At 38.0% G+C, this 15,867-nt stretch overlaps 1 protein-coding gene across 6 annotated transcripts in view; it reads right to left on the reverse strand.

Moving 5' to 3' along the window:
• DISP1 (dispatched RND transporter family member 1) overlaps positions 1–15,867 on the reverse strand; it is an 86,757-nt gene that overhangs the window by 11,265 nt on the left and 59,625 nt on the right. For 4 of the 6 annotated variants that reach the window (XM_061364941.1, XM_061364913.1, XM_061364940.1 and 1 more), the window contains exons 3-6: positions 9,656–9,721; positions 5,073–5,102; positions 1,535–1,658; positions 164–291 (exon numbers count right to left, since the gene is read on the reverse strand). In XM_061364941.1, coding sequence (XP_061220925.1) covers positions 164–291; positions 1,535–1,658; positions 5,073–5,102; positions 9,656–9,721 — 348 coding nt within the window. The remainder of the gene's footprint in view (positions 1–163; positions 292–1,534; positions 1,659–5,072; positions 5,103–9,655; positions 9,722–15,867) is intronic. The other 2 variants (XM_061364922.1, XM_061364932.1) reach the window with 2 other exon arrangements.

The raw sequence follows: 15,867 nt of genomic DNA on the forward strand, positions 1-15,867 counted from the left end.
TATTTCCATGTGAAAGGCTTTAAGAATTGTGGATTATCAGATTCAGTATTTATTGAAATCAGTGGCAGTATATATACTAATGTCAGAGGGTTCTTGAGCAAGTACTAAGTACACACCAAAACCCCCCAATAAAATAAAATACATTTTTAATACAAATTCTTACCTCTTAGCTTGTTCATCTGCATACTTAAAAGGATAGTTTGCAAGTGTTGCTTTGTATCCCGTGTTTTTCACCATATTGTTCCATGTGACCAATCTCTGTCCTATGGCCGTCCCTCTTGGCTCAAAACCCTATGAGAAGAGCATCACAAAATTCCATTAATACTTTTCATGCTTTAGCTCAAATGAGAAAGTGGAAACATAATCAAAGTGATGGATAGTTTTCATTATGAAGCATAGTTACTCCAGATGTCTACTTTTAAAGGTAAAATGCTTTCTGACAGGTCAGGAAAAATAATGACCAATCGTACAGTGACCAGGGATTAAGAATTCTTGCACGTACTGCTACTCTCCTTGAGAAGTAATGATGATTTACTCTATCAAATGTTCAACACTTAGCTTTCAGAGCAAGGGCATTCTGCAGAGTCCTTTTCTGTATCTCAATTAACAACCTTTAATGATTAAATATGATTAAAAGCACTCAAGTATGTCTTCTCTATTTCTCTAAGAATAAGACAAATCTTGAAGTAATTTTGAAAGTGACTGAAACAGTTTTAATAACTCTGCTGTTTTCAAGAAATATCCATTACATATGGATATGTACAGATATACCCCACTATAATGTAAGTAACAGTAACTTATAGGGACAGTGTATTTTGATTTGAGGATAATAATTAAATGCAGTATTTTCAATAAAAGTCCCAAAACCTACTCATGTAAGACAGCTTGTGAAAAGGAAGAAATGAGCACAGTATTTAATAGAATCTGATAAAAGTCACTTTGAGTCTTTTAATATGGATATCATTTCATCCTCATAAGGTACTCTGAATCCCCCTTTCCATAACAGATCCTGCCCCTCACTTTTTGAAACCTGATTTAAAATGTATTGTACTGTGTTGTGTTGTACATCAAAAACTGGGATGAATTCAGATTACTTAATTACAGCAGCTCTGTTGAAGGACATATGACCTCTCAGTAGCAAAATGCAGAAGGAATTTTAAACAGTGGATAACATCCCCCTGATGGCAACTGCATCTTCATATCACAGTGAGCTGTTCCAATGTCACGATTTAATACTTATTTTTTCAATTAGAAGAATTACAAGGCTCTTTAACAACTCATTTCTTTCATGGGTTCATTAGGCAGAACTTGCTTCTGCAAGCTTGCTACCAGTTGAATGTCTCCGGAAATTGATTCCCAAACAGATTCACAGTACAGGGAATCTTTTCAGGTGTATTAATGCCTAGTTACTTTCCTCAGTTTAAGAGCACTGTACTAATTGCTGTACTTGCATCTACTGCTTACTGCTAACATTGAAGAAATAGCAAACCAGAAAATACTTATTTGACAGTATAATTCATTAATATTTACCTACCAGCAATGGATCAGAGAAATCTGGAAGATCTGGAACTAATATTCCAACCAGTGCACACACCACTATTAACACAGTACACATGCCCAGGACCACCACGGGCCAGTCTGCTATCAGTGCAGCATAGCTACATGGAGAGGAACAGAGAAAGAGATGTTACACAACTAAAAGTTATACACAAGATTAATCCATGCCTGTCTAAAGAACCATGTTGAAATGTTGACCTGTTTTCTTTCCTATACTTCCAGGAAATTAAGCTAGTTATCATAAATGGATGGAAAGCATTTGGAAATAATTTGTTTCTACCCCTTTATTTTACTTAAGTAAGAAAACAAAAGAACACTCCAACACTTTCTATCAAGTCTCCCTAATGAAACTTTCTTTTGTTGTATAGGAAATCTTCTCATATCAGACTGGTCTTTTTCCCCACAGGAATTCTGGCCAAACATGTAGGCTTTATCCTAGATTTAGTTTCTGCTGCTACAGAGATGATTAGCTATGAGCTACTGAAACAGCTATTTCTGTTGTTTAGTGCATGTTCAGCATTTAAGACTGTCATAGCAATGACTTACATAAAATGCTTTTACATTAAAAAATGGAAAAAAAGGGCACATATGTGGAGTGAAAAATGTTTAAGACTAAACATACTTTTTTGTATGAATACTTTTTCCTTAACTTTATACTTAGCTTTTAGGATGGATATTATCCATGGTTGTGGATCACTAATTAAGTGTCTCTGTACACACTAAATATTGAGCAAAAAGATCTATACTCTTATTTCCTCCTCAACTCACATGCAGTGTAACATGACAGTTTATAGCAGAATGCTCCTTCACTTATTTCTACTGTCTCACAAGATTATGGTTATTTTCAGTTCAGAGCAACTCATCTACACACAGCTGAACTATTGGCTGTACAGCCATTTTCTGTCCCATTGCTAAGAAGGGAGGTAATGCCCAGATCCTCACTCTAGCAGCAGCTTCCCAGTTTTCCAACTGTAAAACAACGGCAGTGAGCCAGCTTGTTGCTGACTTGCCCTTGCATGTGGAAACAGGTATGTCTAGGGGTCCAAGAACAGCTTTAAGGAGCAAGGAAATGCAAAGAGCTGGGTGCACCTCAATTTCCCGTTAGGGTAAATGTGGAATAATTCTTATGTTCTCACACAAGAGGTTAATTAGCAAAAGCTTGAAAAGCAATCTGAAGTGTAAGTTTTTATTAAACTGAATCACAAAGGGGCAGCTTGCCAAATGAGCAATTGTACAAAGTAAAAGTGAAGGGAAGTAAATGACCTAATAGAACTTTCCTATTTATAGGACTAAATGTTTTCCTAAACACCAAGCTCGATGGACTAGCTATTACAGACATTTGCTCTGAAGTCATAAAAATTACACCCAAAATATTTATTTTCCTATTCATCACTTGTGCCAGATTTATCACTTTGACATGTTGCCTGCACACTTCCATTTTCAGCTAGGCAGACCTTACACTGGTTAAATTCTTCCCTCACTATGCCCTAGGTGAGGTGTTTAACGCGTTAACAAAACACAGACAGAAAACAGTTAAGTGCTTGTTTACACCTGCACATTTGTCCTATTTCTTGTACCACATACTGCAAAGCTGACCTGGGCTAGATCACCAAAAATGAGTAAATGTGGCACATTTTAATGTTACTTGTCTGAGCATCATTTGGTGCTGCTGAGGGGTCTGGCTCAAACCAAGTTGCCTACAGCCAGCCTCGATCCCAACCCACCATAAGTGGCAAAACAGATGGCAATGATTTTATTTTTCACCCATTAAAAAGCTATAAAATGAGTTTAGTTACTTTTTATTTTCTGTGCAAAGTAAGCCACTGCCCTGACTTGGGTTCTGTGTAAATGACCACTTGCCTGAAAATGTCTGAGTCCAAAGAAAAATGCTTAAATCACTTCCTCAGACAAGGAATCACATTCAAAAAGGGCATCCTTAGTGCTAAGCACTTTCCTAAATCAGGATAACACCTCCTGCTTTTTGATGCCTAATTAAAACTACAGTTGGGTAATAAACTGGACATACAGCTACACGAACACATTATTTTCCCTTTTTCCTTCAAACTGAATAATGAATTCTCAGTAACTATGACACTGACTGAAATCTTTTATTCCGTTTCATTGCTTTTAATCCAGTTGTTATAATATTACAGTAACACTATTTCAAGCTGCCTTGTACCATTAAAATGCACATAGTTTTCATTCGTTTCTTTCCTCCTGGTGTTTTTCACACACCTAGGAAAGGTTTGGTTTGGGTTTTTTTCTTTTTTCATGTTTTAAATAATTAAAAATGCTTAGGAGATACAGTAAGTAATTCAATCTATGGTTATCTCACCCATTTAACACCACTAAAAGACTAGTTTCAAGCAATTTGCCCCAGGGTGATCTAAGACCTCAGATACCATCTTCAAAAGGAGAAAGTAAAAAAAAGATAGTGTTTGCTTTCCCTCCCAGGAAGGAACAGCATAACACGTGGATAGTGTTAAACTTTTCAATTCAGTACTTACATGCAGAAATACCCAGGTTAAACCACTACCCAGTGTCATATAAAGAGACAGAAACATACTTTATATTGTGAAGTGATTGTTATGATCTACAGCTATTTGTATGACTGAATTCATATTAACAGACAGATTTATGTAACTCAAAACAGGTATTTAGCAAACAGGCCTGTTCCTTACTGAAAGCAAATCCTAGAGGTGGATTATGTTTCTAATGTATTTTCACTTGAAATGGTTTCCTAGTGGCACTAACAGCTTCAGCTAAGTTTCTATGACTCTGCCATTCTTCAGAGCATATACAGTCCGAGTTATTGCTCACGATTGCATGGGTTTCTGGCTTTAGGAAAGAGGAAACATCATTACACTGAAATCTTCTGACCTTTTCTGTCAGGTTGGTTTATCATTACTAATGACACAGCCAAGCTGCTTCTCAGAATAACCCCTAATCAGAAAGGTACTGAGTCACAGCGCTTTTATGCTTGTGCAGAAAGTGTACATGCACACAGAGAACAGTAGATTGTGATTAAAAATGTCATAAACTATTTGAAAACAAGGAACACTGAAATCAGCAGAGATTTTTAAAATCCTGTCACAGTATGGACAGGATTTTATGGAGACATGTAGTCTCTTTGGCGACCTCCTATGGTCCTATCCCTTCCTGCTCCCCCAGGAGTCACAAATGTGTGCTTAAGGGATGTTAAAAGCGCTTGTCGTCCCTGGCCCCCTCTTTCAGTGTTTATTTAGGGACCCCACTGCAGATCAAGTCTTCTAAATGTTGTTTGAACTTGCTGATGCTATCTGCCTCCACCATCTCCTGTGGCAGTCTCAGAAATACACTACCCACTGCATAAGGAAATACATTCTTCTTTTTAAAACTGGTTTATTCTGATTGTGTACTATTTTCCTTGAACATTCCTTATTCTTGCACTGTGTGTGGAGTAACAGCTTTGCTGTCAGCTCATTTATTGCCTTTATAATTCCAACCCCCCCACATGTGACAGTATTAGACCTCACCTTTTTGGTAACTTGAATGGTCTGGCTGGCCTGGAAAGAGGAAAAAAAGAGAGTAATTGAAAATGCATGAAATATACATGCACATGCCAAGTTAATTCTTCCCATACATGTATAAGCAAATAGATTATAAAAAACAGATACTTTAAGATGTGAATTATTTTAAATGGCATACACTCAGATTCAATTTAGCCTTTGTCCTCAAAAAGCTGGGAAGACAGTTGTTGGGAAGGGCTAACGTGATCAATAAAGCTGTGGGGACAATGCAGGTGCCTTCTCAATGTATCTTCTATGTGACAAAACAAATCTTCTCAGCACAATGTAAAACCTAGTTTACATAGAACTATCTAAAGTTAACTTCGACTAATCTGGATTACCCAAAAGGGGTAAAAATACCAAACACAACCATTCCCCATCCTCCCCTTTTTCCCATCAAACCCAAACTGCATTTCCCTCTGCTTCCTCCACCTGCAAAATATATTCAGTGCTGACCAAATGATGATGATTAAGTTCTTCAAAGTTCGGGAGGGTTAAAGGTCACACCTGCTATCAAACTGTTTTGTTTCGCAAAGCATGCATTAAAAAACCCTGTGTACACCCGGCTGAATTCCAGCAGTGTAACCAATCCCTTGCAGCTGTTGTGATGACTCTATTATACTGGTCAATAGGAAAAAGTTATCCCTGACAACTATACCTCCCCCCCCCCAAATTCTTTAGTTATGCTCTAAAATACAGAAATGCATGGCAAAACCGGATCTTTCCCACTTAATTAATGCTGCTGTATCTAATTTTTGAAGTATTACACTTTCTTTTAGCCAGTTTGAATAGCATCACTCCAAAAAAGTCTAGACAAGAACTAAAAACCATCCTCATCAGTTTTCATGAGAAAGAAATGGTGAATTCCATTATTTTGCTGGGACAAAAGCCAAGTTGATCCGTGTATTAAATTACCTCCATGCTTCATTCTCACAAGTTTGATAGCGGAAAGTGACAATCACAGTTGTTTGTGACAGGACTAGCACAACCAAGTTATTACATAAATTACAGTCACTGATTAAAATCTAATCTATGCTCCAAGGGGGGAGAAGGGAAGGGGGAAGGACAGGCTTTATTCTCCCACCATTTACTGCAAGTCTCAGCACCTATTTAACAGATTCTTTGCTTCATCCTGTCCTTCCGTAACAGAGTTTAGACTGAGCGTTGTACAATTAGGAACTACATAAAGAAAATGAAACAGATTGGTCAAAAAAACCGACGTTTCTCTACACGTACCTGGTTGTCCAGCATCTTTCTATGCAACATGGTGGAAAGTGGTGCTTTTACAAAGTGTTGTTATAACACCTGAAAGCTTACTGTAGGAAATAAGAATACCAGGAGGATGGACCAGGGCACTGGTTTGGACTGGACTACAACAGCTCTAATACTCACCACTCCAGCCTAAATAAGCACTTACAACCTCAGCATTTCTACCAGTATTTTGAACAACGAGGTAACAGAAAACATTTGTGCCTTTGTGTAAACACCAACTTGAATAGAGGCAGTTCACACATATAAAAAATTCCTATTGCTTTACATATTTTTCAGCCTCAGAAAGATGATGTGCTCTGGCTTCCTGAGGGAACACGCTGTGACCGTTCGGCCACATCCTGCCTTTAGGTTCTCAATGAAGCCAAAGTTTCCTTTCAGTTGCAGCACTGAAGGAGTTTTCTCATGAGAGTTGATAGATTGGCATGGGTGTAACAGGGGAGTTGAAAGCAAGTTTTACAACCTTCACATCACCTGGACATTAACATGGCACGAAGCCACGTTTCACTAACGTGTTCCTCAGCATGGGATCATTCCAAATGAATTTAACAGTTAATGATAAAAATTGTGGATGGCTTACTGCTTTTGCAGTGTATTTGTTTCATTAACCTAATGCATTTCAGGGGAATACAAAGCTGAATGTGTCAGAGAACAATACGACTTATCTAGATATTCCAAGACACTCTTTTGCAGTCTTCTTCACAAACGTTATTTGTGAGAAAGGTTAAGTATCCCTCTTCACCTTGCATTGCAAGGAATAAATGCTAGCTGCTTCCTCAGCAGGTGCAAGAAACCCTACAGAAGGTAGCCATGAAACAGGAAATTAGGAGAACAGGACATGTTTTGGAGCATATTTTGAAGATTTCTCTACCTGTGTTAGCAGCTACAAATAACGTGGAAGGTTGAAAGAGATACCAATATGATTTTGAATAGGAATATTCCTGCCTACACCAGCACTAACTTCTCTTTTAAGTCTGTTAAAAATATACTCCAAAACATTTGTACTAAGTTATCCAAAGAATACCTTCCTAAAACATTAGACATTCCTATTGTAACTCCTTATATTGCCCTGGCTAAATGTTTGATTTCTCATTTATTTCATTCTGCTTATGCAGATGTAGAGCCTGGAGCTCAGATGTAGAAGTACACTTCCTTTCATTTTCCCTGGAGGAACAACAAACCTGTTGAACTTTGGACTAAAATTACAGCCTCTGGGGTTACTGCCCTGATACAGGGCAGCATAGAGGCACTGCCTGGGACTGTTGTGCCCTGTTCTAAGGTGTAAGGAAATAACTAACAGCACCACAGAGAAATCTGACACTGCCATTGCAGGTGCTTCTCCTGAAAGGTGCCATCTGCCAGCTGGCACCAGCACTCGTTGAGGAAGTGCTGCTCTTTCTCATACCGTTGGTGTCACCAAGCAGTTTATTATGAACCTCCAGCTGACTGCACCACAGGCATCTCAAAAAGACGTGCACAACCCTTTGCAACCATGTTTCCTACTTTGTTGCAGGAACTGCTCTCAGATGAAAACATAATGCTGATAAACACCATCCCTTTGCAAATCCAGTTGAAATCCAGGCTCACTGACATTAGAACATGAACAGTGGAACCAGCTAGAACTGCGGGGCTCAAACCCAGGTGCGAGTGTAGCATGAAAAAGGTGACAGAAACTTGACGGAGTAGGAAAAACCCAATTTCCAAACAACCAGTCAGAGAAAACTAACTGGTAGGGTGGCGGGTCTCCTGCATTCGGCACTGAGCTGCACAAAATCTGAAAATCAGTGTATTTCTCACAGCTATTTATCACAAAGTAGTTGTCACGGGGCTGTAAAGCAATCACTAACAGTACTGCAGATAAAGCAGCAGCAGAAGCAATCATGGCAACTGCTCCAGCAAAACTGGGGACGGAGGAAATGCGAACTGCAGACATTGCAGACATTGCAGTAGACCTGTAACACCTTCAGTTTCTGGCAGCATGGACACTAGACAGTTGTGTATAATCTTAACTCTACTTTCCTCATGCAGATATTCATGAGAGGGGCGTATTATTTCTCTTGATACCGGTAACATTACATCCATAAAAAAAACAGAGCCTGTTTGTGAAATAGTTTACTTTTTAGGACATAGATGGTATCTTCTTTTTGAAGCACCGTGGATACCACAGGTGTCTAAACATACTGATAAAAAATAATATAGCAGAAAACCTTATTTTGCACTCTTCACTTACTCACTGGAGTAAAAAATGTTAAGTTACAATAAATACCTGTACTTACTGGAGAAGGGGGGAAATCAATATAAAGACTCCCCTGTCGAAGGATTATGAGGTGGTTAACCTCAATGCTTTACTTTGCCAGAGGGAAACTATTCCCTTTGTTGGTGGATCTGGTTACAAGAAGCGATAAAACATAGCTTTTTGTCATTATAACGCTCAAGGGTAAGCTATATCCCTGCAGCGTAGAATGGGATACGCATCATACTGTACGTCTTCCATTAGAACATACAATACAAACTAAATCCCTGTAGGAGGGAAATTCTCATGTTTTCAGAATGTCACCGACCCATAAGAACAGTTTGAATTGCTCTCAAATATCAAGCTAGCTTTTGCTGCTATATCAGATATAACACCTATGTACTTTATCGTTTTAACAATCACTGCAATCACTCAGACAAATCCAACAGATTAAGTTGCCAAAAAACCTTTTACAAGCCTCCCAATTTCTTTTTTTTGCTATGTGTAGTTTTCCTTGATTCTGATCATAAGCTCTCTAGATGTTTTTGAACATAGTGTTTATTCTAGTTGTCTGCACTCCCCTTTACTTATTTACATCTTTAAAGAACCAGACAACCTACAGCAGAAGGATGTTGTAAAGATGACAGAGAATTCAATTTCATAAGTTGCCTTTTTAAAGGTTTTATTGAAAGCAAGAAAAATGCAAAGAATTTTCTTGTCCTCTCCCACTTAAAATGTTAGGGAACAATCCAAAAGGAATTTTTTATCTCTAAATTATCAGGGTGATATAAACTGGGACTAACTGCTATTTCAACCCATTGCAAAGTGTGAAATCTCAATGTTGCAGCTTTGCTTAATGCTACATTTAGGAATTATTTCTGCTAAGACTATTCTTTGGCATAAAATTAAGCAAAATGAAAGTCTCTGTAGTAGAAAGATCAAAAATTCTAAATTGATATATATATTATAGATGTCAGTGCACATTTTTATAGTTGAGATATCAAGCTTTAGAAAGGTTCTTGTCTGCTTTTCTTGTGTTCTTACCTACCTCTTCAGTTCCACCTGAGGATCTGCTCTATATTCACAGCAAGTATGAGAAAATAACATTGCCTTTCTGCAAGGAAAACAATTATAAGGGAGTTGTTAACAATAAGAAAATCATTGTCCACGTGATTCTTGCTCTATCTGATTTAAATTTAGCATGAAAGTATATACTTTACTGACCTACAGCATGCACACTGGGTAAAACCAGAGTCCTTGAGCACCAGTGGCAAACTATATACTTAACTAAGCCAAGGTCTTGCTCACTTACTTTCTGCTCTGAAATCAATATTAAAAGAGATAGTCTTCAAATCTGCCAGTGACAGACTTCTGGCTTGTGCCAGCATACAACAGGATAATATGTTTCCATCAAGTCAACAGAAAAGGTGAATGCAATCGTATTGACATCCTATACACAGCTATTTTCATTTGGAAGTTATATCGATAAATTTAGTATCAGGGCTGGAAGGAAAGTCCATGAAAAGCAGCTAAGGATTTTGGGCTTGTCTAGTTTTGTACAGTCACAGAATGGTTTGGGTTGGAAGGGACCTTAAAGATCACATAGTTCCAACCCCCCAGTTTAGTTTGGAGACTGTGATTTCACTACAGCTCAGGAGCGTAAGTGGAAAGGAAGGTGCTGAGCTCCCTCCCTAGTATCCAGTGACAGAACACATAGGAATGGTTTAAAGCTGTGCCATGGGAGGTTTAGACTGGACATTAGTAAGCATTGCTTTTCTGAGAGAGTGGTCAAACACTGGAACAGGCTTCTTAGAAATCAAGTTGATGCCCTAAACCTATCAGTGTTCAAGAGGTAACTGGACAACACCCTTAACATACTTCAGCTTGGTCAACCCCAGATTGATAAGGCAGTTTGATTAGACAATAGGTCCCTTCCAACTGAACTAGTATTTTCTCTTCTATCCCAATATAATTCACTATATGCTAAAATTAAAACTTCTGTAAATTCATAATATACGAATGATGAAATGGAAATGCTCCTACAAACATCTTCAGAATTTGTTGGGTTTTTTCCCCACCTCTTCTTTTCCTCACTGCACCATATGGATGATTTACATGCAGGAGCCCAGGATTTACTTGCCAAGTCTTCAGTTTAAGGTACCCTAGAAAACAATTTTCCCAATACTGACTCCTAATGCCTTCTCTTTCACCATCAACAACTGCCTAAATATTATTAACTATGAGGAAAGCTCTTTTTCTCAAGAGCACCTACTTGGTTCACTTGTCTTGAAGGGGAAGTAAATAGTCTTCTTGGTGGGAAGTTTTGACAGCGTTATGTAGAAGCCAAGTAACATACACCCTACTTTTCTTGCATTCTTCTTTCCCTAAATATTTCTCCAATGAGTGTAGCCACTTTTAACACAGTTGTCAAATAAGAAAACTGCCATCACACACATTCAAATTGGATTGTCCCAGCTTTAAATGACAAAGTTTATACATAATATAAAGTGTATTCTTCTTCAAAAGGCTTAATTGAAGCAAAATATATATATATATACACCTTTAAGTTCTGAAGTACTAAGGGCAGGACTACTTATAGCACTGCTTGGCAAGTTGAACAAAAGTTCTGAACTACTCAAGACAATAAAAGAGGGTTAGTAAAATAACACCATGAATCATGATTTGAAAACAAGCCAACAGCTAATTTGGAGCAGACTAATATTATTTCAAGATCCTTTACAAGTCTAAAACTATCAGGCTTTTTTCTTTTCTTGGTAACTACAGTGAAATTAATAAATATGTTCTGGGATTTAAATGATGACTAGAGAAGTTCTCAGCATTTTTATTAGCAGAAAGTTCTTTCCTTAGAAACATTTTATTTCAAAGCTGTTTTATTACACTTCCCAGTTGAATGGAGCAACACAAGGTCATGGTCACATCTTGTATTTCTCTGACAGATAGGAAATTAACATGACCCAAGAAATCACAACATACACACCAGGAAACTTCCATCCCATGATACCAAAGAAAACGAAAGAGATGTACGAAAGTGCCTATTTCTATCAAGGTGTTTCTCCACAGAGGCTGAAATCCATGCTTTTATAGGCATTAATGATTGACATTGAGCACATGTAAGTTTTACTCTAGACTAGGGAGACTTCAGACTGTCATATATCACAATTCAAGTGGTACATGCTTCAGTCTTCCTTCCTGTGCAGATGTAAGAATTTGTGAATGTAAGTCACCAGGGGGTTCATTTTTGCTCCCAGAAAACCTCCTTTAACTCAAGGCCTTCTCTTGAAGCTAGAGTACAAGCCCTTCCAATTGCTCCGGATTATTTTACTATGTGGACAAACACTATTTTTTATCTTTTTTTACATATTTAAACTCTTAGAGCAAATGAAAATACAGTTACTTAAGCAATTTTGGTCTAAATTCAGCAGAGTGTTTCACTTCAAACATATCTTTTGGTGCTGAGCTGCTGTTCCAATGTCTGTGCATGCAGTCATTTAGAATGCCGTAATTTTTTAAATTATATAAACCAAGTGTATATTCAACACAATTAGAAGATTTAAAAGGATTTAGTCAGCAGCTGTACAAAGAAGGTTCTCTAGTTTATGCTGACACCGATGAAAAACTACATATATAATGCAACATCACCCTCTATACCTCAGATTGAATTTGTTGTGTTTGCTCAGTAAGCAAGCAAAAAAGGGAATATTTACTGAACATTTCAAGCTTTTCAGTGTTGTAGCTGAGGCGCTGAACAGGCACTGTAAGATTAAACAGACCATTAAACAGATGTAATAAAATCAAAACCATTAACTAAAGTTCATCCATTTGACTGAATGAACTAAACACCCTAAAAACTGCAAATGTAATGCAAGAATTTTGTGGAAAGGTATCCCATTAATATCACTGAAAGTACTGGAAAAGCCGAAGCAGTGATGCATGAGAGCTTTTCTAGTCCAGTACATTCAGCTCTTCATCATTTTATTAAAAATCAAAACCTAAGTTCCAAATAGACAGACCAAGCCTTCTGAAATATGACCAGGATTTGTACCTGTAACTTCCCTCACCTGTACTGTTAGTGGTACCATCTCATTTCTATTTCCATTGATAGTCAAGTCTTTAAGAGACTTCTTTACTCAGCAGATATCCAGGGCAGAAATCTCACAGCAACCTTAGTGCAGCAAAATTAATGCCAAATTGCTCAGGCACCCTCTCTGTATTTCCCTCTTGCACTGTATTTAGGGTTTGTTTTGGTTTGCACATCAATTATTGCTTACTAGGAGATGAAAACAACATTGAAATATCAGAAAGGAAGGATGAGTGATTTTGGAAGGAGCTAGAGACAGAGGTAACGACAGTAACTTACAAAGAGCCTTCCAAAGTTTACATCCCTCACTCTGCACTTTTCCCCCATCAAAAGGAAGACTGGAAACTTTTCATATTTCAAACCCCATCTAAGAGTGCTGAAACAGGTCACTGGCAACATTTAGTTCAGACATTTGATCTTTCTTCTCTAGTGTTGTCTTGTTTCACATTTGAACCTTATCACAACCTACTATTAAAAATGCAAGAGAACAACTACTCATAGGCAAAACACTCAAGCTGCCATCCTTTTGGCTGTTTTTGTATGAGAGGGGTTTTTAATAAATACATGTATATAAATGCTCAGTTTTAAGTAATCCCAAACCTCACACGGATCAGACCTTTTCAAGAAGGAACACAGTCCATGCTGGTTTTCCAGTCAATTTAAGTACAAAAGAAAGGAGGATGTTTCACCACTTCCTTCACATTATCAGCTTTAGCCCTTCTGAAGACTGTACTTCAAAGGCCCGGCAGATTGGTAGTTAAGTACTAGCTCTTCTGTTGTTCAAGAAAGGTGAGGGATGCAGGGCATGGGAAATCCATCTTCAAGCACACACAGTACCTGGACTTTGTAAGTGGCAGAGACTAAAGGTCAAAAGAGGGCCAGGCTGGTACTCAGCCACACTCAGACCAGAGTAGGAACCTTCCTTTTTTCATACTGCAAAACTGCTTGCTTCAAAGCAATCTGAAGTCTAGACAACTATTAATGCTTAATGGGAACAATTAAAAGCCTGCAAAGATCCCCTGGACTGCCTAGTGACTGAGGCTGGGTTTAAGTGCACTTAATATTTTGCTAGGCACATTATTTTTAATTTGGTCAGCCACTGAATTATAAATAGCATTTTTTATTTGTATTCTGGTCTCTGCACATCAGCCCTTTACTGTCAGCTCTGTGCAGGACTAATGGAAAGTGCAGTGTGGTGTTTGCACAGCAAACAATGCACAGTAATTACCATGGGAAGAGCAAATGATTTAATAAAACCAGGAGAAAATGCTAAAGGTATCACACTCAGGGATAACACACAAGACTAAAAGTAAAATGTAAGCAAGATGACTAAAAGTGAGAAAGCAGAGCTCTCATTACTGACTGCCATGAAGAATTATTTCCAGGAAACAAAAAGAACCAGTTCATTTGTTTGGTCACGGGGAGAGCTCTTCCTCCCCATCTGCACAACAGAGAATCCCACATTTGGGCTCAGATTGAGAAAGATGCACGAGAATGTTACACATTCCCTTTCCTTTTCTTAACTACATCAAAATCCCCAAGTATGACACCAGGCTGTTAATGCTGTGACACAAAAGGCACCATCCTGATTGTGATTACTTTGTGCCTCCAGCCCTGCTATTTTGGGAAGCTATTGGCTAAAGAATTCCTATTTTAGCAAGGAACATATAGCTTAAATGAGAATAGAGCCAGAATTTGTATTGTTTCCATACAAATCATCAACACGCAGGAACTCCTGATCTACAGCACGAACCAAGATACCTGCAATATTCTGAACACTGAATCATGGAACATCAAGTTGGAAGGGACGCCCGGGATCATCTGAACCAGCCTTGAAACCATAGTAACAGCTCTTGCCTTCTAGTGGCTCAAGGCTGATACCACGTTTCAGAAACAACCTTCAAAAATCTGACCTAAGCAGTTTGGGTTTTAAAGATACCTATTTTTAATCTTCCTAGAGGAAGGAGCAAGTCTCTTACTCATTTATAGCACAGTATATGCATGTGTTTCGTACAAAGGACATCAGCATACATTTCATATAAAACCCAAAGTATCTTTTAATGCATCAAATATAAAAGAAGCTAACAACTTTCAAAAGAAAATATGGAGACAGGTGGGAACGGCTTTGTTTAAAAAACTCTGCATAGTTCTTGTGGAGCTAATGTTGCTGAAATGAGAATATCTGAAAATATTACATACACGTGTATATGTATAATCAGCTCTGCAAGCCATGCAGAATGTACTAGATAACAGTTATCCTTTTCCTGGAATCAAGCAGGGAGCTGTTTCATAACAAAGTCTTGTTATTAGGATTGGTATTTGGCAAACATTCCCTTGCTTTTTGAAAAAAACAAGAGCTTTTTCTTTCTTACCGGTTCTAATCTTTATGCCAAGTAACTAGAAGGAAAATATAAAGAGACATCTATAATGTAAGAGGCAGCAATAACACTGCCTTCACAGCTTTTAATTTCTGAAGATCTCCTTTTTAAAGTATTAATTAAAGTGTAAGCATTCAAGACTATCTGCAATGCTGTTCAAACAGTGTGCGGCACAGAACTCTCTCTGAGATACAGCAGAACCCAGAATCCTAGAACTAGCAGATAAATCTGAAATGCCAAAACAGTTCAAAAGAAGGCTTAAATCTAACTGAAAGGAAGATGCGCAGTAAGTCTGGACATATTAATGCTTTACCAGACTCTACAGCACTAGGGGTTTTGCCTTGCTTAGAACAGAAATTGGTCTAGCAAGCAAAAACTTTGAATTCAGGAATTCAAACTATCAAAGCTTTAGGACATAAAACTTCCAAACGAGGCTGGTGGGGGATGAGGAACAATTCACATATATCCTGAAACCTTAAATTTTAGTCAAGCTAATAGTTTTGTGAGGCTTTAAACTGATTGTATTTCTGTGTTCTAGTTTGAGACGACTACATGATCATAGTGAGATTATTCTATCCCACATGTCCTTTTGTTCTGTCCTTTTTACCAAAGATCATTCCAGTGCTTTTCAGAACAGTTGTTTTTACTTATCTGCTTCAGCTAAAAGCATTAACAGCACAGTCTTGAAATGTAAATAATGGTAGGTGATACAGAGCAGGTCTCCTCTGAGCAAAGAGTATTTGTATGAATTTACCGGTTTGATATTGCAGCAGCACAAGCACC

Source organism: Neopsephotus bourkii, unplaced genomic scaffold (assembly GCF_033783945.1).
Source record: "Neopsephotus bourkii isolate Nb327-2 ecotype Australia unplaced genomic scaffold, CSIRO-AGI_Nbou_v1 NB_114, whole genome shotgun sequence".
In the NCBI taxonomy this organism is placed as follows: Eukaryota; Metazoa; Chordata; class Aves; order Psittaciformes; family Psittacidae; genus Neopsephotus; species Neopsephotus bourkii.